We start from the raw sequence: 21,948 nt of genomic DNA on the forward strand, positions 1-21,948 counted from the left end.
CTCTCTGACTCTGTGAGACACAGTGATGACTCTGTCTGTCTCTCTCTCTCTGACTCTGTGAGACACAGTGATGACTCTGTCTGTCTCTCTCTCTCTGACTCTGTGAGACACAGTGATGACTCTGTCTGTCTCTCTCTCTCTCTGACTCTGTGAGACACAGTGATGACTCTGTCTGTCTGTCTCTCTCTGACTCTGTGAGACACAGTGATGACTCTGTCTGTCTGTCTCTCTCTGACTCTGTGAGACACAGTAATGACTCCGTATGGATGAGTCTCCAGAAGGACTATCAAAATAATGCCAGTATAATAATATACAGTATTTGGTACAGTATACATTTCTCTCTATACCAAGATCGGACTTGGATAGAAAACCTTCTTTTCTTTTTTTGTCAGTATTTCTGTCCCTTCCCTCTGTTTTCTTTCCTTGTTGTCTTCAATATAAGCTTTAAAAAAAAAAGCTGTTTTTGTTTCATGTATTTTCTGTTTCAAGTGAAATCCGTTTGCCTTCTGCTCTGGCACTGATCCTAAACTAAACTTCAACTCAACTCGACTCGACTCAACTCAACTCAACTCAACTCAACTCAACTCAACTCACCCCAACCCAACCCAACCCAACTCAACCCAACCCAACCCAACCCAACCCAACCCAACCCAACCCAACCCAACTCAACTCAACTCAACTCAACTCAGTCACTAGAACACAAGTTGGGTCTGACTGTCACTCTGTATAAGACATGAACACGTTTGCGTGTCATAACGTCGTATAAATACCTTTTTTACAACGTGCTTTTTGCCTTGTATTAAACCGGTCTAAAGCTATACTCGGTATAGACTTGTATACCTGTGAAACTCTATAATTAAATAGAATTCAAATGAATTGAACTAAATGAACCGAGCGAGAGAGAGAGAGAGAGAGAGAGAGAGAGGTGCCCTGTCCCCTGATGGGTGCTGGGCTGGCAGAGAGAGGTGCTGTGTCCCCTGATGGGTGCTGGGCTGGCAGCCGGCTGGATGCGGTGCACAGTCAGTCAGTAACCGGTGACCTCAGCTAACCTGCGGTGCCGGTGACCTCAGCTGACCTGCGGTGCCGGTGACCCAGCTGCCACACACACTGCCCGCTGCCCGCTCCACGGACACAGCAGAGAGCCCGCACTGCACACTCAACACGGCTGAAATATACTTTGATTCACGTGAATATATACTAATTCGTTAAACCTATAGGAGTTTGGTGGGATATACTATCAGTAAACTGCAGTGATGCTATGTTTTGTCCCCCAGATTAAGACTGGGTTTACTTTGTGCCATGCAGGCTCTATATGAATCTATAGGCTACTATAAAGTCACATATTGCTGCACTCCTTTGCACTCATTAAACTTTAAATATGTGATTTTAGTAGCCTATAGATACATTTTATTACACTATTATTATAGTGGATTATATTATTATAGTGAAATAAAATCCCCCCAAACCATATTGCGCAGATTCCTTATCTGTAGAGGTGTATAGCCCACAGCCATAATATATAAATCCCGAAACCACACAATGTAATAACATAAATCTCCATGTTTTATTGATGTTTATTAAATAAATCTCAGAATAAGCCTCTCGCTCCGCTCGGTGGTGGAGCAGCAACAACATCCCTGCCGTGATTCAGGAGGTCTGAGGGGGATCTATCTACAGGCAACTGCGACGAATAATAATCATATTTAGACCAGTATTATTGCGCAATCTCTCATTGAAAAAGCAGGGAATAATAATGTCACGACGATCCGGTTCAATAATAATATTTGATCGAGAAATCTCTCGTGTTTACCTTTCAACACAAACGCATCGGCTGCTGAACACGAGAACGAGAGACAACCTCATTCCTCATTCTTGTAGTTTTAAGTTAAAAAAGAAACCTTGCATTTGTACATCATTGTTTGCATTTTGTACTTCACTTTGTACTTTAGGTTGTATATTGTATATTTTGTATAGCGTTTGGCTTTTATTCTTTTGACCCTTTTTTACTGCATATGAAGCACAGTCTCAGAGGAGGGCTCATACAGAACCAAGAAGCATGTCACTGTAATGTACATTGTACCAGTTATTATAATGTGCGACAAATAAAAACAAAGCTTGAAACTTGAAACGTGTTTTACTCACCGCTCTGAAAACTGCCAAACGCGCTCCCGTGCAGCGCGTCGAACTGACACTCATTCATAATAATTCACTGGTCGAGTAAAGATTCATAATAATTCACTGGTCGAGTAAAGACTCATAATAATTCACTGGTCAGAGTAAAGACTCATAATAATTCACTGGTCGAGTAAAGATTCATAATTCACTGGTCGAGTAAATATTCATAATTCACTGGTCGAGTACAGATTCATAATTCACTGGTCGAGTAAATATTAATAATTCCCTGGTCAGAGTAAAGATTCATAATAATTCCCTGGTCAGAGACGGCTTCTCCCACCACGACCCAACAACAACACACACCTGACAGTATAGAGTCTGCTGTCAACTTACTAAAGCGTCAATGCCCCCCCCCCCCCACTCCCCCCGCCCCCCCCCCACACAGCCTTAACCCTTTCACTGCCACGCGGTTAACCCTTTCACTTCGACAATACACACACAGAAGAAGGTTAACCCTTTCACTGTCTGCCACACTACAGAAGGTTAACCCTTTACTATCACACAGACACAGAGTAAAGGAAGGGTTAACCTTCTGTGGTGTGTGTGGCAGTGAAAGGGTTAAAGCAGACCACACACTCACCTGCACTGACCTGGAGGCTGCGTGGAGGTGGAGATACGAGGTTCCCTTTGAGGCGATAATAAAGACTTGTCTTCGCAGGGGTTTGTTTGTTGTCCCCCACCGTGTCTGTCTCTCCTCGTGGTTATTAATAATAATAAGAGTAACTTCACGCGTTCCTTCCTCTTCTTGTGCCGGTTTCTGTCTGAGATCCACACCGGGAGGCGCGCTGACTGCTGCGCAGCGCACGGCGATCACGGAGTATAGTAGTCTCTCTCTCTCTCTCTCTCTCTCTCTCTCTCTCTCTCTCTCTCTCTCTCTCTCTCTCTCTCTCCTCTCTCTCTCTCTCTCTCTCTCTCTCTCTCTCTCTCTCTCTCTCTCTCTCTCTCTCTCAATCTCTCTCTCTCTCTCTCTCTCTCTCTCTCTCTCTCTCTCTCTCTCTCTCTCTCTCTGCTGTCGAGGTTTTGTCACGCTGGTTGGTTGGTCGGCTTCTCTCTCCTCCTCCCTCTCGAGGGGAACACGTTGGAAGCACGGAGTCACGCGGTAGAAACTCAACTACCGGGTTTGGATGAGCACACCTCTCAGTAGAACCTCTCAGTAGAACCTCTCAGTAGAACCTCTCAGTAGAACCTCTCAGTAGAACCTCTCAGGACAACCTCTCAGTAGAACCTCTCAGTAGAACATCTCAGTAAAACCTCTGAGTAGAACCTCTCAGTAGAACCTCTCAGGAGAACCTCTCAATAGAACCTCTCAGTAGAACCTCTCAGCAGAACCTCTCAGTAGAACCTCTCAGGAGAACCTCTGAGTAGAACCTCTCAGTAGAACCTCTCAGGAGAACCTCTCAGTAGAACCTCTCAGTAGAACCTCTCAGCAGAACCTCTCAGTAGAACCTCTCAGTAGAACCTCTCAGTAGAACCTCTCAGTAGGACCTCTCAGTAGAACCTCTCAGTAGAACCTCTCAGTAGAACCTCTCAGGACAACCTCTCAGTAGAACATCTCAGTAGAACCTCTCAGTAGAACCTCTCAGGATAACCTCTCAGTAGAACCTCTCAGTAGAACCTCTCAGGAGAACCTCTCAGCAGAACCTCTCAGTAGAACCTCTCAGGAGAACCTCTCAGTAGAACCTCTCAGTAGAACCTCTCAGTAGGACCTCTCAGTAGAACCTCTCAGTAGAACCTCTCAGCAGAACCTCTCAGTAGAACCTCTCAGGAGAACCTCTCAGGACCTCTCAGTAGAACCTCTCAGTAGAACCTCTCAGCAGAACCTCTCAGTAGAACCTCTCAGGAGAACCTCTCAGTAGAACCTCTCAGCAGAACCTCTCAGTAGAACCTCTCAGTAGAACCTCTCAGTAGGACCTCTAAGCAGAACCTCTCAGTAGAACCTCTCAGTAGAACCTCTCAGGAGAACCTCTGAGTAGAACCTCTCAGTAGGACCTCTCAGTAGAACCTCTCAGTAGAACCTCTCAGTAGAACCTCTCAGTAGAACATCTCAGTAAAACCTCTGAGTAGAACCTCTCAGTAGAACCTCTCAGGAGAACCTCTCAATAGAACCTCTCAGTAGAACCTCTCAGCAGAACCTCTCAGTAGAACCTCTCAGGAGAACCTCTGAGTAGAACCTCTCAGTAGAACCTCTCAGGAGAACCTCTCAGTAGAACCTCTCAGTAGAACCTCTCAGCAGAACCTCTCAGTAGAACCTCTCAGTAGAACCTCTCAGTAGAACCTCTCAGTAGGACCTCTCAGTAGAACCTCTCAGTAGAACCTCTCAGTAGAACCTCTCAGGACAACCTCTCAGTAGAACATCTCAGTAGAACCTCTCAGTAGAACCTCTCAGGATAACCTCTCAGTAGAACCTCTCAGTAGAACCTCTCAGGAGAACCTCTCAGCAGAACCTCTCAGTAGAACCTCTCAGGAGAACCTCTCAGTAGAACCTCTCAGTAGAACCTCTCAGTAGGACCTCTCAGTAGAACCTCTCAGTAGAACCTCTCAGCAGAACCTCTCAGTAGAACCTCTCAGGAGAACCTCTCAGGACCTCTCAGTAGAACCTCTCAGTAGAACCTCTCAGCAGAACCTCTCAGTAGAACCTCTCAGGAGAACCTCTCAGTAGAACCTCTCAGCAGAACCTCTCAGTAGAACCTCTCAGTAGAACCTCTCAGTAGGACCTCTAAGCAGAACCTCTCAGTAGAACCTCTCAGTAGAACCTCTCAGGAGAACCTCTGAGTAGAACCTCTCAGTAGGACCTCTCAGTAGAACCTCTCAGTAGAACCTCTCAGTAGAACCTCTCAGTAGAACCTCTCAGTAGAACCTCTAAGCAGAACCTCTCAGTAGAACCTCTCAGGAGAACCTCTCAGTAGGACCTCTCAGTAGAACCTCTCAGGAGAACCTCTCAGTAGAACATCTCAGGAGAACCTCTAAGTAGAACCTCTCAGTAGAACCTCTCAGGAGAACCTCTCAGTAGAACCTCTCAGTAGAACCTCTCAGGAGAACCTCTCAGTAGGACCTCTCAGTAGAACCTATCAGGAGAACATCTTAGGAGAACCTCTAAGTAGAACCTCTCAGTAGAACCTCTCAGTAGAACCTATCAGTAGAACCTCTCAGGAGAACCTCTCAGTAGAACCTCTCAGTAGAACCTCTCAGTAGAACCTCTCAGGAGAACCTCTCAGTAGAACCTCTCAGGAGAACCTCTCAGGAGAACCTCTCAGGAGAACCTCTTAGAAGAACCTCTCAGTAGAACCTCTCAGTAGAACCTCTCAGGAGAACCTCTCAGTAGAACCTCTCAGGAGAACCCCTTAGTAGAACCTATCAGTAGAACCTATCAGGACAACCTCTCAGTAGGACCTCTCAGGAGAACATCTCAGTAGAACCTCTCAGTAGAACCTCTCAGTAGAACCTCTCAGGAGAACCCCTTAGTAGAACCTCTCAGTAGAACCTCTCAGGAGAACCTCTCAGTAGAACCTCTCAGGAGAACCTCTCAGGAGAACCTCTCAGTAGAACCTCTCAGTAGAACCTCTCAGTAGAACCTCTCAGTAGAACCTCTCAGTAGGACCTCTCAGGAGAACCTCTCAGGAGAACCTCTCAGTAGAACCTCTCAGGAGAACCTCTCAGTAGAACCTCTCAGGAGAACCTCTTAGGAGAACCTCTCAGTAGAACCTCTCAGTAGAACCTCTCAGTAGACCCTCTCAGGAGAACCTCTCAGAAGAACCTCTTAGTAGAACTTCTCAGTAGAACCTCTCAGAAGAACCTCTCAGTAGAACCTCTCAGTAGAACCTCTCAGGAGAACCTCTTAGTAGAACCTCTCAGTAGAACCTCTCAGGAGAACCTCTTAGTAGAACTTCTCAGTAGAACCTCTCAGGAGAACCTCTTAGTAGAACCTCTCAGTAGAACCTCTCAGGAGAACCTCTCAGTAGAACCTCTCAGTAGAACCTCTCAGAAGAACCTCTCAGTAGAACCTCTCAGGAGAACCTCTCAGAACCTCTCAGGAGAACCTCTTAGTAGGACCTCTCAGTAGAACCTCTCAGTAGAACCTCTGAGTAGAACCTCTCAGTAGAACCTCTGAGGAGAACCTCTCAGTAGAACCTCTCAGTAGAACCTCTCAGGAGAACCTCTCAGTAGAACCTCTCAGTAGAACCTCTCAGTAGAACCTCTCAGTAGAACCTCTCAAGAGAACCTCTCAAGAGAACCTCTCAGTAGAACCTCTCAGTAGAACCTCTCAGAACCTCTCAGTAGAACCTCTCAGTAGGACCTCTCAGGAGAACCTCTCAGTAGAACCTCTCAGGAGAACCTCTCAGTAGAACCTCTCAGGAGAACCTCTCAGTAGAACCTCTCAGTAGAACCTCTCAGGAGAACCTCTTAGGAGAACCTCTAAGTAGAACCTCTCAGTAGAACCTCTCAGTAGAACCTCTCAGTAGAACCTCTCAGGAGAACCTCTCAGTAGAACCTCTCAGTAGAACCTCTCAGTAGAACCTCTCAGGAGAACCTCTCAGTAGAACCTCTCAGGAGAACCTCTCAGGAGAACCTCTTAGAAGAACCTCTCAGTAGAACCTCTCAGTAGAACCTCTCAGGAGAACCTCTCAGTAGAACCTCTCAGGAGAACCCCTTAGTAGAACCTATCAGTAGAACCTATCAGGACAACCTCTCAGTAGGACCTCTCAGGAGAACATCTCAGTAGAACCTCTCAGTAGAACCTCTCAGTAGAACCTCTCAGGAGAACCCCTTAGTAGAACCTCTCAGTAGAACCTCTCAGGAGAACCTCTCAGTAGAACCTCTCAGTAGAACCTCTCAGGAGAACCTCTCAGGAGAACCTCTCAGTAGAACCTCTCAGTAGAACCTCTCAGTAGAACCTCTCAGTAGGACCTCTCAGGAGAACCTCTCAGGAGAACCTCTCAGTAGAACCTCTCAGGAGAACCTCTTAGGAGAACCTCTCAGTAGAACCTCTCAGTAGACCCTCTCAGGAGAACCTCTCAGAAGAACCTCTTAGTAGAACTTCTCAGTAGAACCTCTCAGAAGAACCTCTCAGTAGAACCTCTCAGTAGAACCTCTCAGGAGAACCTCTCAGTAGAACCTCTCAGTAGAACCTCTCAGGAGAACCTCTTAGTAGAACTTCTCAGTAGAACCTCTCAGGAGAACCTCTTAGTAGAACCTCTCAGTAGAACCTCTCAGGAGAACCTCTCAGTAGAACCTCTCAGTAGAACCTCTCAGAAGAACCTCTCAGTAGAACCTCTCAGGAGAACCTCTCAGAACCTCTCAGGAGAACCTCTTAGTAGGACCTCTCAGTAGAACCTCTCAGTAGAACCTCTCAGTAGAACCTCTCAGTAGAACCTCTGAGGAGAACCTCTCAGTAGAACCTCTCAGTAGAACCTCTCAGGAGAACCTCTCAGTAGAACCTCTGAGGAGAACCTCTCAGTAGAACCTCTCAGTAGAACCTCTCAGTAGAACCTCTCAGTAGAACCTCTCAAGAGAACCTCTCAAGAGAACCTCTCAGTAGAACCTCTCAGTAGAACCTCTCAGAACCTCTCAGTAGAACCTCTCAGTAGGACCTCTCAGGAGAACCTCTCAGTAGAACCTCTCAGGAGAACCTCTCAGTAGAACCTCTCAGGAGAACCTCTCAGTAGAACCTCTCAGGAGAACCTCTCAGTAGAACCTCTCAGTAGAACCTCTCAGTAGAACCTCTCAGTAGAACCTCTTAGGAGAACCTCTCAGTAGAACCTCTCAGTAGGACCTCTCAGTAGAACCTCTCAGTAGAACCTCTCAGCATAACCTCTCAGTAGAACCTCTCAGTAGAACCTCTCAGGAGAACCTCTCAGTATGACCTCTCAGTAGAACCTCTCAGTAGAACCTCTCAGTAGAACCTCTCAGGAGAACCTCTCAGTAGAACCTCTCAGTAGAACCTCTCAGTAGGACCTCTCAGTAGAACCTCTCGACCTCTCAGTAGAACCTCTCAGTAGAACCTCTCAGTAGAACCTCTCAGTAGGACCTCTCAGTAGAACCTCTCAGGAGAACCTCTCAGTAGAACCTCTCAGTAGAACCTCTTAGGAGAACCTCTCAGTAGAACCTCTCAGTAGAACCTCTTAGGAGAACCTCTCAGTAGAACCTCTCAGGAGAACCTCTTAGGAGAACCTCTCAGTAGAACCTCTCAGCAGAACCTCTCAGTAGGACCTCTCAGAAGAACCTCTCAGTAGAACCTCTCAAGAGAACCTCTCAGAAGAACCTCTCAGTAGAACCTCTCAGTAGAACTTCTCAGCAGAACCTCTCAGTAGAACCTCTCAGCAGAACCTCTCAGTAGAACCTCTCAGCAGGACCTCTCAGTAGAACCTCTCAGTAGAACCTCTCAGGAGAACCGCTCAGTAGAACCTCTCAGCAGGACCTCTCAGAAGAACCTCTCAGTAGAACCTCTCAGTAGAACCTCTCAGGAGAACCTCTTAGGAGAACCTCTCAGTAGAACCTCTCAGGAGAACCTCGCAGTAGAACCTCCCAGGAGAACCTCTTAGGAGAACCTCTCAGAAGAACCTCTCAGTAGAACCTCTCAGTAGAACCTCTCAGCAGAACCTCACAGTAGGACCTCTCAGTAGAACCTCTCAGTAGAACCTCTCAGTAGAACCTCTCAGTAGAACCTCTCAGTAGAACCTCTTTGTAGGACCTCTCAGTAGAACCTCTCAGGAGAACCTCTCAGTAGAACCTCTCAGTAGAACCTCTCAGTAGAACCTCTCAGGAGAACCTCTCAGTAGGACCTCTCAGTAGAACCTCTCAGCAGAACCTCTCAGTAGGACCTCTCAGTAGAACCTCTCAGTAGAACCTCCTTGGAGAACCTCTCAGTAGAACCTCTCAGTAGAACCTCTCAGTAGAACCTCTCAGTAGAACCTCTTTGTAGGACCTCTCAGTAGAACCTCTCAGTAGAACCTCTCAGTAGAACCTCTCAGAACCTCTCAGTAGGACCTCTCAGTAGAACCTCTCAGGAGAACCTCTCAGTAGGACCTCTCAGTAGAACCTCTCAGTAGAACCTCTCAGAACCTCTCAGTAGAACCTCTCAGTAGAACCTCTCAGTAGAACCTCTCAGTAGAACCTCTCAGTAGAACCTCTCAGTAGGACCTCTCAGTAGAACCTCTCAGTAGAACCTCTCAGTAGAACCTCTCAGTAGGACCTCTCAGTAGAACCTCTCAGTAGAACCTCTCAGTAGAACCTCTCAGTAGGACCTCTCAGGAGAACCTCTCAGTAGAACCTCTCAGTAGAACCTCTCAGTAGAACCTCTCAGTAGGACCTCTCAGTAGAACCTCTCAGCAGAACCTCTCAGTAGAACCTCTCAGGAGAACCTCTCAGGAGAACCTCTGAGTAGAACCTCTCAGTAGGACCTCTCAGTAGAACCTCTCAGTAGAACCTCTCAGTAGGACCTCTCAGTAGAACCTCTAAGCAGAACCTCTCAGTAGAACCTCTCAGGAGAACCTCTCAGGAGAACCTCTGAGTAGAACCTCTCAGTAGGACCTCTCAGTAGAACCTCTCAGTAGAACCTCTAAGCAGGACCTCTCAGTAGAACCTCTCAGTAGAACCTCTAAGCAGAACCTCTCAGTAGAACCTCTCAGGAGAACCTCTCAGTAGAACCTCTCAGTAGAACCTCTCAGTAGAACATCTCAGTAGGACCTCTCAGTAGAACCTCTAAGTAGAACCTCTCAGTAGAACCTCTCAGGAGAACCTCTGAGTAGAACCTCTCAGTAGAACCGCTCAGGAGAACCTCTCAGTAGGACCTCTCAGTAGAACCTCTCAGTAGAACCTCTCAGCAGAACCTCTCAGTAGAACCTCTCAGTAGAACCTCTCAGTAGAACCTCTCAGGAGAACCTCTCAGGAGAACCTCTCAGGAGAACCTCTTAGAAGAACCTCTCAGTAGAACCTCTCAGTAGAACCTCTCAGGAGAACCTCTCAGTAGAACCTCTCAGTAGAACCTCTCAGTAGAACCTCTCAGGAGAACCCCTTAGTAGAACCTCTCAGTAGAACCTATCAGGACAACCTCTTAGGAGACCATCTCAGTAGAACCTCTCAGTAGAACCTCTCAGTAGAACCTATCAGGACAACCTCTTAGGAGAACATCTCAGTAGAACCTCTCAGTAGAACCTCTCAGGAGAACCCCTTAGTAGAACCTCTCAGTAGAACCTATCAGGACAACCTCTTAGGAGAACCTCTCAGTAGAACCTCTCAGGAGAACCTCTCAGTAGAACCTCTCAGTAGAACCTCTCAGGAGAACCTCTCAGTAGAACCTCTCAGTAGACCCTCTCAGGAGAACCTCTCAGGAGAACCTCTCAGTAGAACCTCTCAGCAGGACCTCTCAGTAGAACCTCTCAGTAGAACCTCTCAGGAGAACCTCTCAGGAGAACCTCTCAGGAGAACCTCTCAGTAGAACCTCTCAGCAGAACCTCTCAGGAGAACCTCTCAGTAGGACCGCTCAGGAGAACCTCTCAGTAGAACCTCTCAGGAGAACCTCTCAGTAGAACCTCTCAGGAGAACCTCTTAGGAGAACCTCTCAGTAGAACCTCTCAGTAGACCCTCTCAGGAGAACCTCTCAGAAGAACCTCTTAGTAGAACTTCTCAGTAGAACCTCTCAGAAGAACCTCTCAGTAGAACCTCTCAGTAGAACCTCTCAGGAGAACCTCTCAGTAGAACCTCTCAGTAGAACCTCTCAGGAGAACCTCTTAGTAGAACCTCTCAGTAGAACCTCTTAGTAGAACTTCTCAGTAGAACCTCTCAGGAGAACCTCTTAGTAGAACCTATCAGTAGAACCTCTCAGGAGAACCTCTCAGTAGAACCTCTCAGAAGAACCTCTCAGTAGAACCTATCAGTAGAACCTCTCAGTAGAACCTCTCAGTAGAACCTCTCAGTAGAACCTCTTTGTAGGACCTCTCAGTAGAACCTCTCAGGAGAACCTCTCAGTAGAACCTCTCAGTAGAACCTCTCGGTAGAACCTCTCAGGAGAACCTCTCAGTAGGACCTCTCAGTAGAACCTCTCAGTAGAACCTCTCAGTAGGACCTCTCAGGAGAACCTCTCAGTAGAACTTCTCAGGAGAACCTCTCAGTAGAACCTCTCAGTAGAACCTCTCAGTAGAACCTCTCAGAAGAACCTCTCAGTAGGACCTCTCAGTAGAACCTATCAGTAGAACCTCTCAGTAGAACCTCTCAGCAGGACCTATCAGGAGAACCTCTCAGGAGAACCTCTCAGTAGAACCTCTCAGTAGAACCTCTCAGGAGAACCTCTCAGTAGAACCTCTCAGTAGAACCTCTCAGGAGAACCTCTCAGGAGAACCTCTCAGTAGAACCTCTCAGTAGAACCTCTCAGTAGAACCTCTCAGGAGAACCTCTCAGTAGAACCTCTCAGTAGAACCTCTCAGAACCTCTCAGTAGGACCTCTCAGTAGAACCTCTCAGGAGAACCTCTCAGTAGGACCTCTCAGTAGAACCTCTCAGTAGAACCTCTCAGAACCTCTCAGTAGGACCTCTCAGTAGAACCTCTCAGTAGAACCTCTCAGTAGGACCTCTCAGTAGAACCTCTCAGTAGAACCTCTCAGTAGAACCTCTCAGTAGGACCTCTCAGGAGAACCTCTGAGTAGAACCTCTCAGTAGGACCTCTCAGTAGAACCTCTCAGTAGAACCTCTCAGTAGGACCTCTCAGTAGAACCTCTAAGCAGAACCTCTCAGTAGAACCTCTCAGGAGAACCTCTCAGGAGAACCTCTGAGTAGAACCTCTCAGTAGGACCTCTCAGTAGAACCTCTCAGTAGAACCTCTAAGCAGGACCTCTCAGTAGAACCTCTCAGTAGAACCTCTAAGCAGAACCTCTCAGTAGAACCTCTCAGGAGAACCTCTCAGTAGAACCTCTCAGTAGGACCTCTCAGGAGAACCTCTCAGTAGAACCTCTCAGGAGAACCTCTAAGTAGAACCTCTCAGTAGAACCTCTCAGGAGAACCTCTCAGTAGAACCTCTCAGTAGGACCTCTCAGTAGAACCTCTCAGTAGAACCTCTCAGTAGAACCTCTTTGTAGGACCTCTCAGTAGAACCTCTCAGGAGAACCTCTCAGTAGAACCTCTCAGTAGAACCTCTCGGTAGAACCTCTCAGGAGAACCTCTCAGTAGGACCTCTCAGTAGAACCTCTCAGTAGAACCTCTCAGTAGGACCTCTCAGGAGAACCTCTCAGTAGAACTTCTCAGGAGAACCTCTCAGTAGAACCTCTCAGTAGAACCTCTCAGTAGAACCTCTCAGAAGAACCTCTCAGTAGGACCTCTCAGTAGAACCTATCAGTAGAACCTCTCAGTAGAACCTCTCAGCAGGACCTATCAGGAGAACCTCTCAGGAGAACCTCTCAGTAGAACCTCTCAGTAGAACCTCTCAGGAGAACCTCTCAGTAGAACCTCTCAGTAGAACCTCTCAGGAGAACCTCTCAGGAGAACCTCTCAGTAGAACCTCTCAGTAGAACCTCTCAGTAGAACCTCTCAGGAGAACCTCTCAGTAGAACCTCTCAGTAGAACCTCTCAGAACCTCTCAGTAGGACCTCTCAGTAGAACCTCTCAGGAGAACCTCTCAGTAGGACCTCTCAGTAGAACCTCTCAGTAGAACCTCTCAGAACCTCTCAGTAGGACCTCTCAGTAGAACCTCTCAGTAGAACCTCTCAGTAGGACCTCTCAGTAGAACCTCTCAGTAGAACCTCTCAGTAGAACCTCTCAGTAGGACCTCTCAGGATAACCTCTGAGTAGAACCTCTCAGTAGGACCTCTCAGTAGAACCTCTCAGTAGAACCTCTCAGTAGGACCTCTCAGTAGAACCTCTAAGCAGAACCTCTCAGTAGAACCTCTCAGGAGAACCTCTCAGGAGAACCTCTGAGTAGAACCTCTCAGTAGGACCTCTCAGTAGAACCTCTCAGTAGAACCTCTAAGCAGGACCTCTCAGTAGAACCTCTCAGTAGAACCTCTAAGCAGAACCTCTCAGTAGAACCTCTCAGGAGAACCTCTCAGTAGAACCTCTCAGTAGGACCTCTCAGGAGAACCTCTCAGTAGAACCTCTCAGGAGAACCTCTAAGTAGAACCTCTCAGTAGAACCTCTCAGGAGAACCTCTCAGTAGAACCTCTCAGGAGAACCTCTCAGTAGGACCTCTCAGTAGAACCTCTCAGTAGAACCTCTCAGGAGAACCTCTTAGGAGAACCTCTAAGTAGAACCTCTCAGTAGAACCTCTCAGTAGAACCTCTCAGTGGGACCTCTCAGTAGAACCTCTCAGCAGAACCTCTCAGTAGAACCTCTCAGTAGAACCTCTCAGTAGAACCTCTCAGGAGAACCTCTCAGTAGAACCTCTCAGGAGAACCTCTCAGGAGAACCTCTTAGAAGAACCTCTCAGTAGAACCTCTCAGTAGAACCTCTCAGGAGAACCTCTCAGTAGAACCTCTCAGTAGAACCTCTCAGGAGAACCCCTTAGTAGAACCTCTCAGTAGAACCTATCAGGACAACCTCTTAGGAGAACATCTCAGTAGAACCTCTCAGTAGAACCTCTCAGTAGAACCTATCAGGACAACCTCTTAGGAGAACATCTCAGTAGAACCTCTCAGTAGAACCTCTCAGGAGAACCCCTTAGTAGAACCTCTCAGTAGAACCTATCAGGACAACCTCTTAGGAGAACCTCTCAGTAGAACCTCTCAGGAGAACCTCTCAGTAGAACCTCTCAGTAGAACCTCTCAGGAGAACCTCTCAGTAGAACCTCTCAGTAGACCCTCTCAGGAGAACCTCTCAGGAGAACCTCTCAGTAGAACCTCTCAGCAGGACCTCTCAGTAGAACCTCTCAGTAGAACCTCTCAGTAGAACCTCTCAGGAGAACCTCTCAGGAGAACCTCTCAGGAGAACCTCTCAGTAGAACCTCTCAGTAGAACCTCTCAGTAGGACCTCTCAGGAGAACTTCTCAGTAGAACCTCTCAGGAGAACCTCTCAGTAGAACCTCTCAGGAGAACCTCTTAGGAGAATCTCTCAGTAGAACCTCTCAGTAGAACCTATCAGTAGAACCTCTCAGTAGAACCTCTCAGGAGAACCTCTCAGAAGAACCTCTTAGTAGAACTTCTCAGTAGAACCTCTCAGAAGAACCTCTCAGTAGAACCTCTCAGTAGAACCTCTCAGGAGAACCTCTTAGTAGAACTTCTCAGTAGAACCTCTCAGGAGAACCTCTTAGTAGAACCTCTCAGTAGAACCTCTCAGGAGAACCTCTTAGTAGAACTTCTCAGTAGAACCTCTCAGGAGAACCTCTTAGTAGAACCTCTCAGTAGAACCTCTCAGGAGAACCTCTCAGTAGAACCTCTCAGTAGAACCTCTCAGAAGAACCTCTCAGTAGAACCTCTCAGGAGAACCTCTCAGAACCTCTCAGGAGAACCTCTTAGTAGGACCTCTCAGTAGAACCTCTCAGAAGAACCTCTCAGTAGAACCTCTCAGAAGAACCTCTCAGTAGAACCTCTCAGTAGAACCTCTTTGTAGGACCTCTCAGTAGAACCTCTCAGGAGAACCTCTCAGTAGAACCTCTCAGTAGAACCTCTCAGTAGAACCTCTCAGGAGAACCTCTCAGTAGGACCTCTCAGTAGAACCTCTCAGCAGAACCTCTCAGTAGAACCTCTCAGTAGAACCTCTCAGTAGAACCTCTCAGGAGAACCTCTCAGTAGAACCTCTCAGGAGAACCTCTCAGTAGAACCTCTCAGGAGAACCTCTCAGTAGAACCTCTCAGGAGAACCTCTCAGTAGAACCTCTCAGGAGAACCTCTCAGTAGAACCTCTCAGGAGAACCTCTCAGTAGAACCTCTCAGTAGAACCTCTCAGTAGAACCTCTCAGTAGAACCTCTCAGTAGAACCTCTCAGCAGGACCTCTCAGGAGAACCTCTCAGGAGAACCTCTCAGTAGAACCTCTCAGTAGAACCTCTCAGGAGAACCTCTCAGTAGAACCTCTCAGTAGAACCTCTCAGCAGGACCTCTCAGGAGAACCTCTCAGGAGAACCTCTCAGTAGAACCTCTCAGTAGAACCTCTCAGTAGAACCTCTCAGGAGAACCTCTCAGGAGAACCTCTCAGGAGAACCTCTCAGTAGAACCTCTCAGGAGAACCTCTCAGCAGAACCTCTCAGTAGAACCTCTCAGGAGAACCTCTCAGTAGAACCTCTCAGCAGAACCTCTCAGCAGAACCTCTCAGTAGAACCTCTCAGCAGAACCTCTCAGTAGAACCTCTCAGGAGAACCTCTCAGTAGAACCTCTCAGCAGAACCTCTCAGCAGAACCTCTCAGTAGAACCTCTCAGCAGAACCTCTCAGTAGAACCTCTCAGGAGAACCTCTCAGTAGAACCTCTCAGCAGAACCTCTCAGCAGAACCTCTCAGCAGAACCTCTCAGTGGAACCTCTCAGCAGAACCTCTCAGCAGAACCTCTCAGCAGAACCTCTCAGCAGAACCTCTCAGTAGAACCTCTCAGCAGACCCAGACTGGCCTGCAGAAAGAAACCTGCCTCGAACGCAACACTGCCCTCTGTGCCGCCTCTGTGCCGCCTCTGTGCCCCCTCTGTGCCGCCTCTGTGCCGCCTCTGTGCCGCCTCTGTGCCGCCTCTGTGCCGCCTCTGTGCCGCCTCTGTGCCGCCTCTGTGCCGCCTCTGTGCCGCCTCTGTGCCGCCTCTGTGCCGCCTCTGTGCCGCCTCTGTGCCGCCTCTGTGCCTCAGATGCCAGTTGCCTGGACGGCAGCACAGAGCTGACCTGGAGGTCAGATGGTTGGTTACAGAGGCTCTCCTGAACCCAGCTGCATGTGGACAGAAGACGCTGGGATCTGCACCCTGGCTGGTTGCATGTTTGTATTTGTATTTATTAACACAGAGTTAAACAAAAGTAAAGATAAAAAAAAAAAAAAAAAAAAAAAAAACATAATAACCATATTGTGCAGGAGAAGTTTAGAAGCCTATAGAGGCGTATCGAGAACGTCCCCTGTTTTGTTAAAATCAAACATACAAAAATATACATATTATTAAAAGAATACCAGTAATACATTCAAAAGATATGTGTTAACACAAACAAACATACATACACACAGTACATTATACTGTATACATAATAATTCATAACCACCCACCCACCTGCCTAATGCTCAGTCATGTTTAATGTGTAATACCCTGTTGATGTTTTGGATTATATTATTTCCTTTGTCAAATGTTTTTCAAAGAAGTTATCCAGTATGCTAATACAAACCCTAAGTGGGAGTGTTGAGATCAGAGGTTCTGTGTAGGATTGTTAGTAACTGTCTAACTGCATATATAACTGTTTCCACTAGTAACTGTCTAACTGCATATATAACTGTTTCCACTAGAGGGCGCTCTAGGCGGAGCCACTCAGGAACACCACCAGGTGGCGAGTATAAATAGAGATGTCTCCTCCCATTCTTTCTCTTTCCCCCAGCCTCTCAGTGAGATGAGACCTGTAGAACTGCTGCTCTGCCATGTGAATAAATAAACCACGGCAGTTAAGGCTCAAGATAGAAACCATGCCTCTTGACCACATTATTGTCGCCCTATAGCCAAATTCTTTTTAAGTTTGCTTAAAAAATAAGCAGAGATGTAGATTTCCTCAGCATAGGATCAGCTGCATTCCAAAGATTGGACCCTCTATACCTCACTTCATGTTGGCTGCATGAAGACACTGTGATCTGTGCCCTGGCATGTTGCATGTTGGCTGCATGACGACACTGTGATCTGTGCCCTGGCGTGTTGCCAGGCATGCGTTTCTGGCTTCAAAGCTGGTTGCACGGTGTTTTAATGACGCCAAGTGCACGCGCGTTTTCCCTCGCGTTTGCACAGACTAAAGACAATGCCTAATTGCCTCTAGGAATGGAATGTAACACATTTCATTCACAAGTTTTGTATTTAGTCTGTGCAGTCTATTTGAACACACCTGACGACCTGCGCTATTTTTATGCAAAGTAGCCAGGTGGGTAATTGGCGAGTTGGCGCATCTTGCACGGTGCAACCCCGTCCCATGAGCAACGCACACATGTTGCGATGTATGTTTTCCAGCTCACTGTCGGTTAATGAAGCGCCACCATCTAGGCTGCTGTCACCTGGATCCTGCATGTGAGATATTTTGTTCAGTATCACAACATTATTAGGTTATTACTTATCAGCTGCAAAAATAATAACAATGATATATGAACAGGGATGTGCACAGGACTTTTGAAGGCCCATCTCTTCATCGTGTGCCACTTCAAGTTCAAGTTTCAAGTTTCTTTAATAGTTGTCATACAGAAGTACAGAATACTTTTATACAAAATGCTTCTTACTGTTACGCTCCAGAGACTGTGCAAGACAAGATAAGTATGAAATAAAATAACATAGTAAAATTAGAAGTAAAAAAAAATGAGGTCACAGTGTTCAGTTTAGACATATGTACAATGTTCGATGCAGAATAGACGTAACTGAGTTACCATATAATATACAATACTGTGCAGTGTACTAATATACAATACTATATAGTGCAAGGCAGAAATGGGATGAGGTGCAATTTAGGTACAATTTACAGTAGGTGTACGAGTTGTAGTGCAAATCCTTTATCAATAAATATAAAGTGTAAGTGTGTTTGTGTGATCTAAAGTGTGGAGAGTGGGTGCTGCAGTGTGTTGTTTGTTTGAGTGAGTGTGTGCGTGTGGGTGTGTGTGCTGTGTGCATTTGATGGTTGTTGCATAGTGTTTATTGTTCGTTTAGCAGCCTGATGGCCTGGGGATAGAAGCTTCTTCTGAGTCTTTCTGTGCTCGCCTTAAGACTCCGGTATCGCTTGCCTGACCGCAGCAGTTCAAAGAGGCAGTTGTTCGGGTGGCTCGAGTCCTTAATAATTCTCTTAGCCTTCCCCTTGCGCCGCTTGTTGTAAATGTTCTGGAGGGTGGGAAGCCCCCCTCCAATTGTGCGTTCGGCTGAACGTGTCACTCTTTGTAGTCTGCTACGGTCTTGTGCAGTGCTATTCCCAAACCAGGAGGTGATGTTGCCGGTCAGGATGCTCTCTATTGTACATGAGTAGAAGTTCCTGAGGATCTTCTGACTGACTTGGAACTTCCTTAGGCGCCTGAGGAAGTAGAGGCGTTGTCGTGCCTTCTTCACAACACTGTCAATGTGTGTGGTCCATGTCAAGTCCTCGGATATGTGGGCTCCGAGGTACTTGAAACTGTTCACTCTCTCAACCGGTGCCCCGTCGATGCTGAGGGGGCTGTAGTCCTTGACCCCCGACCTCCTGAAGTCCACAATCATCTCTTTTGTTTTGCTGACGTTCAGGGAGAGGCAGTTCTCCTGACACCACTGTGACAGGTTCTCTACCTCTTCCAGGTAGGCCCTTTCGTCGTTGGCAGAGATCAGGCCCACCACTACTGTGTCATCAGCAAATTTGATGATGGTGTTGTTGTTCCGCTGTGCTACGCAGTCATGTGTGTACAGGGAGTAGAGGAGGGGGCTCAGAACACAGCCCTGGGGGGCCCCTATGTTGAGCGTGATGGATGAGGAGGTGCAATTGCCTGCTCTTACCACCTGGGGTCTGCCCGTCAGGAAGTCCAAGACCCACTGGCAGAGGTCATAGTTCAAGCCCAGGTCCCTGAGCTTGGCTATGAGTTTGGAGGGGACTATGGTATTGAATGCTGAGCTGTAGTCGATGAACAGCATTCTCACATAGTTCCCCTGCCTCTTGTCCAGGTGTGATGCTGCTGTGTGCAGCACATGGGCTATGGCGTCCTCCGTGGACCTGTTGGGGCGATATGCAAATTGCAGAGGGTCCAGGTTGATGGGGAGGGGAGTAACAGATGTAGCCCTTCACTTTGAGGAGATGTTGCACGTCTCACAGGAGTTTGTCGAGCTGTCCCCGCAGCAACTGGTGGACATCATCGAGAGGGATGACCTGAACGTGAAGAGCGAGGAGACGGTGTTCGAGGCCGTCCTCCGTTGGATCGACCACTCCCGTGAGGAGCGTAAAACACACATCCCTTTGCTGCTGCCCAAGGTAACTAATTGTATTACAGTGGTTCTCAAACATGTGGGTCCAAACTGTTCCCTAGCAACAGAAACCGTCTACAACCGATGTCTAAGTTGTACCCGCTGTCTGCTTGTCTCTTCCCAGGTTTGCATGGGCTTGATGAGGCCTGACTACTTCAGGAGCAACGTCCAGAACAACCCTGTGGTGAGGGACAGCCATGACTGCAGGCCCCTCATCCTCAGCGTCCTGAAACCCCCTGGCTCCGACAGGCTCCCAAACCCCCTGACCCGCCCACGCCTGCCCCAGGAAGTCCTATTGGCCATCGGAGGCTGGAGTCCTTGGCCTAAGATGATTGAGCCATGCATGGAGGCTTACGATATCCGAGCCGGTGGATGGATGGACGTGAGCGTTGAGCTGGAGACTCCCCGGACCTACCACGGCACCGCTTATCTCCACGGCCTGGTGTACTGCGTCGGCGGAAATAACGGCAGAGAGTATTTGAACAGTGTGAGCAGGTTCAACCCCGTCACTCGCAGCTGGCTGCAGGCGGCTCCCATGCACTCACGCCGCTGTTTCGTCAGTGTGGTCGCGTTGGGCGGCTGTATCTACGCCATGGGAGGGCAAGACAGACACGTGGTACTGAACACCGCCGAGCGCTACAACCCTGAAACCAACCAGTGGACAGTGATCTCACCCATGCTGGAGCACAGGACCTCCGCCGGGGCAGCAGCCCTCCAGGGCAAGGTGGGTGGAACTGAGGGACACAGGGTGCTAGATGAACACAAGGAACGTTAGATCAGAAATCATAAATGTCTTTATTGCCAAGTAAGCTTGCACATACAAAAGATGTGTCTGGGTCCTTTGGTGCATCAACATTAACAGACAATTAAAGTAGAATGAAATCAAATGGAATATATAAACTAAATTAGAATATTCTTTCTTATTACAGGTTTACATCTGTGGTGGCGAGAACAGGGGGGAGGACCTGCTCACAGCTGAGTGCTACAGCCCAGACACCGACCAGTGGACTCTGATCGCCCCCATGAGCAGAAGGCGTAGCGGAGTGGGAGTCGCTGCATACGGAGGACAAGTCTATGCGGTAGGTGCACACAGAGACAAATGCTTTATACTAGATATTTTTATAGATATGTATCATTTGACTTGCAATGCTGCTGTGATGCCCTCATTTCCCTAAGTGGATTAATACAGTGTCTGCTTGCCTACCTGCCTGCCTTAACCACACACTAAAACATTCCTCTCATGTGTCCTGTCCTCAGGTGGGAGGGTTTGACGGTGTAAACAACCTGCGTACCGCGGAGGCCTACAGCCCCTTGACTGACTCCTGGTGTGCCCTGCCCGCCATGCTCACCGCCCGCAGCAACTTTGGCATCGGGGTGCTGGACGACCTCCTCTTCGTGGTCGGAGGCTTTAATGACTTCGGCATCATCTCCAACGTGGAGCGCTACGACCAGAGCAGCGACAGTTGGACTGTAGCCAAGGACATGAAGATCCGGCGCAGAGGCCTAAGCTGCTGCATAATGCATGGCCTGCCTAACATGAGCCAGTACGCTGCTCCCCGTGGAGGAGGAGGAGGAGGAGGAGGAGGAGGAGGAGGAGGAGGAGGAGGAGGAAGAGGAGGAGGAGGAGGAGGAGGAGGAGGAGGAGGAGGAGGAGGAGGAGGAGGAGGAGGAGGAGGAGGAGGAGGAGGAGAGGGTGGAGGAGGCAGCAGGGGATCCATCTAAGAACCTTAAACATTTATTAGACTAAAAGAAATCCTAAGAAATTAATAAATTACTATCAGCCAAAGGTGGTGCATTTCTTTCTTCTAGTAATTCAGACAATATCTGTTTTTAGTTTGTGTAATGTAATGTAATATCTGTTTTTAGTTTGTGTAATGTAATGTAATATCTGTTTTTAGTTTGTGTAATGTAATATCTGTTTTTAGTTTGTGTAATGTAATGTAATATCTGTTTTTAGTTTGTGTAATGTAATGTGTGTAATGTAATGTAATATTGTTGTCCTGTTTTTTGTTTTGTTATGTATTGTATTGTATGTTTTGTATCCTATGTTAAGGACCCCCTCGAAAACGAGATAGCATATCTCAAGGGGTTTATCCTTCCAATAAAATTTCAAATATCTGTTTAGTGTAATGCACATAATATGGGAACTTTTATCCATATGGTTGAGCCTGTTAGGAATTGCACCCCCAACCCAAGCAGATTGCAGATCACTCTATATGGAGGTAAAAAAGAAAATATGGTCAAAATAATTGGCATAAAAAGGGCACTTTTTTATGAGGCACAAAGGGGCAGGTGCTTGTGCACCCGTTGGGCTCTATGTGTGCACGTGCCTGCTCGCTGTGCCCTTGAGCAAGGCACCTCAGCTTTAACCTCTCCAGTGTTAGCTGCTCAGGGGCCAGTAGTAGAGTGCCTGACCATAGTGTCTTTATACCTGTATCACTGGACATATAAATGCATATTTGTAAAGCCCGAAATCACAAGTGAATGTCCCTCATGGGCCGGACAAGTCTTCTTTAAACTATTCAAGAAGAAACATCCCAATAAATCAAGAACAAAAAACCCACCATGAAACCCACCAAAATAAATGTAAAATAAATAAATGCAACACTCCCAGACATACCCCAGCGAAGGTAAGGAAAAACCTATAGCAATAGGAAAAAAGCACCACAGGCGATCTGGAGGAGAGAAACCTTAGAAGGGCCGTTCAAGGGGGGATCCCCCTTCTTGGATGTCGGTGATA

The 21,948-nt window shown here is 47.6% G+C and overlaps 1 protein-coding gene across 1 annotated transcript in view; it reads right to left on the bottom strand.

The window, feature by feature from the left end:
- The window catches only part of pparg (peroxisome proliferator-activated receptor gamma), a gene marked incomplete at its 5' end in the record, with an annotated part of 161,948 nt that extends 145,085 nt beyond the window's left edge, over positions 1–16,863 (bottom strand). Inside the window, 2 exons of the mRNA XM_084315972.1 lie at positions 15,668–15,948; positions 16,859–16,863. Coding sequence (XP_084172098.1) covers positions 15,668–15,948; positions 16,859–16,863 — 286 coding nt within the window. The remainder of the gene's footprint in view (positions 1–15,667; positions 15,949–16,858) is intronic.
- Positions 16,864–21,948: the final 5,085 nt, after the last annotated feature.

The sequence above is a fragment of the Notolepis coatsorum genome (assembly GCF_963971535.1).
Source record: "Notolepis coatsorum genome assembly, chromosome: 6".
Taxonomy (NCBI): domain Eukaryota; kingdom Metazoa; phylum Chordata; class Actinopteri; order Aulopiformes; family Paralepididae; genus Notolepis; species Notolepis coatsorum.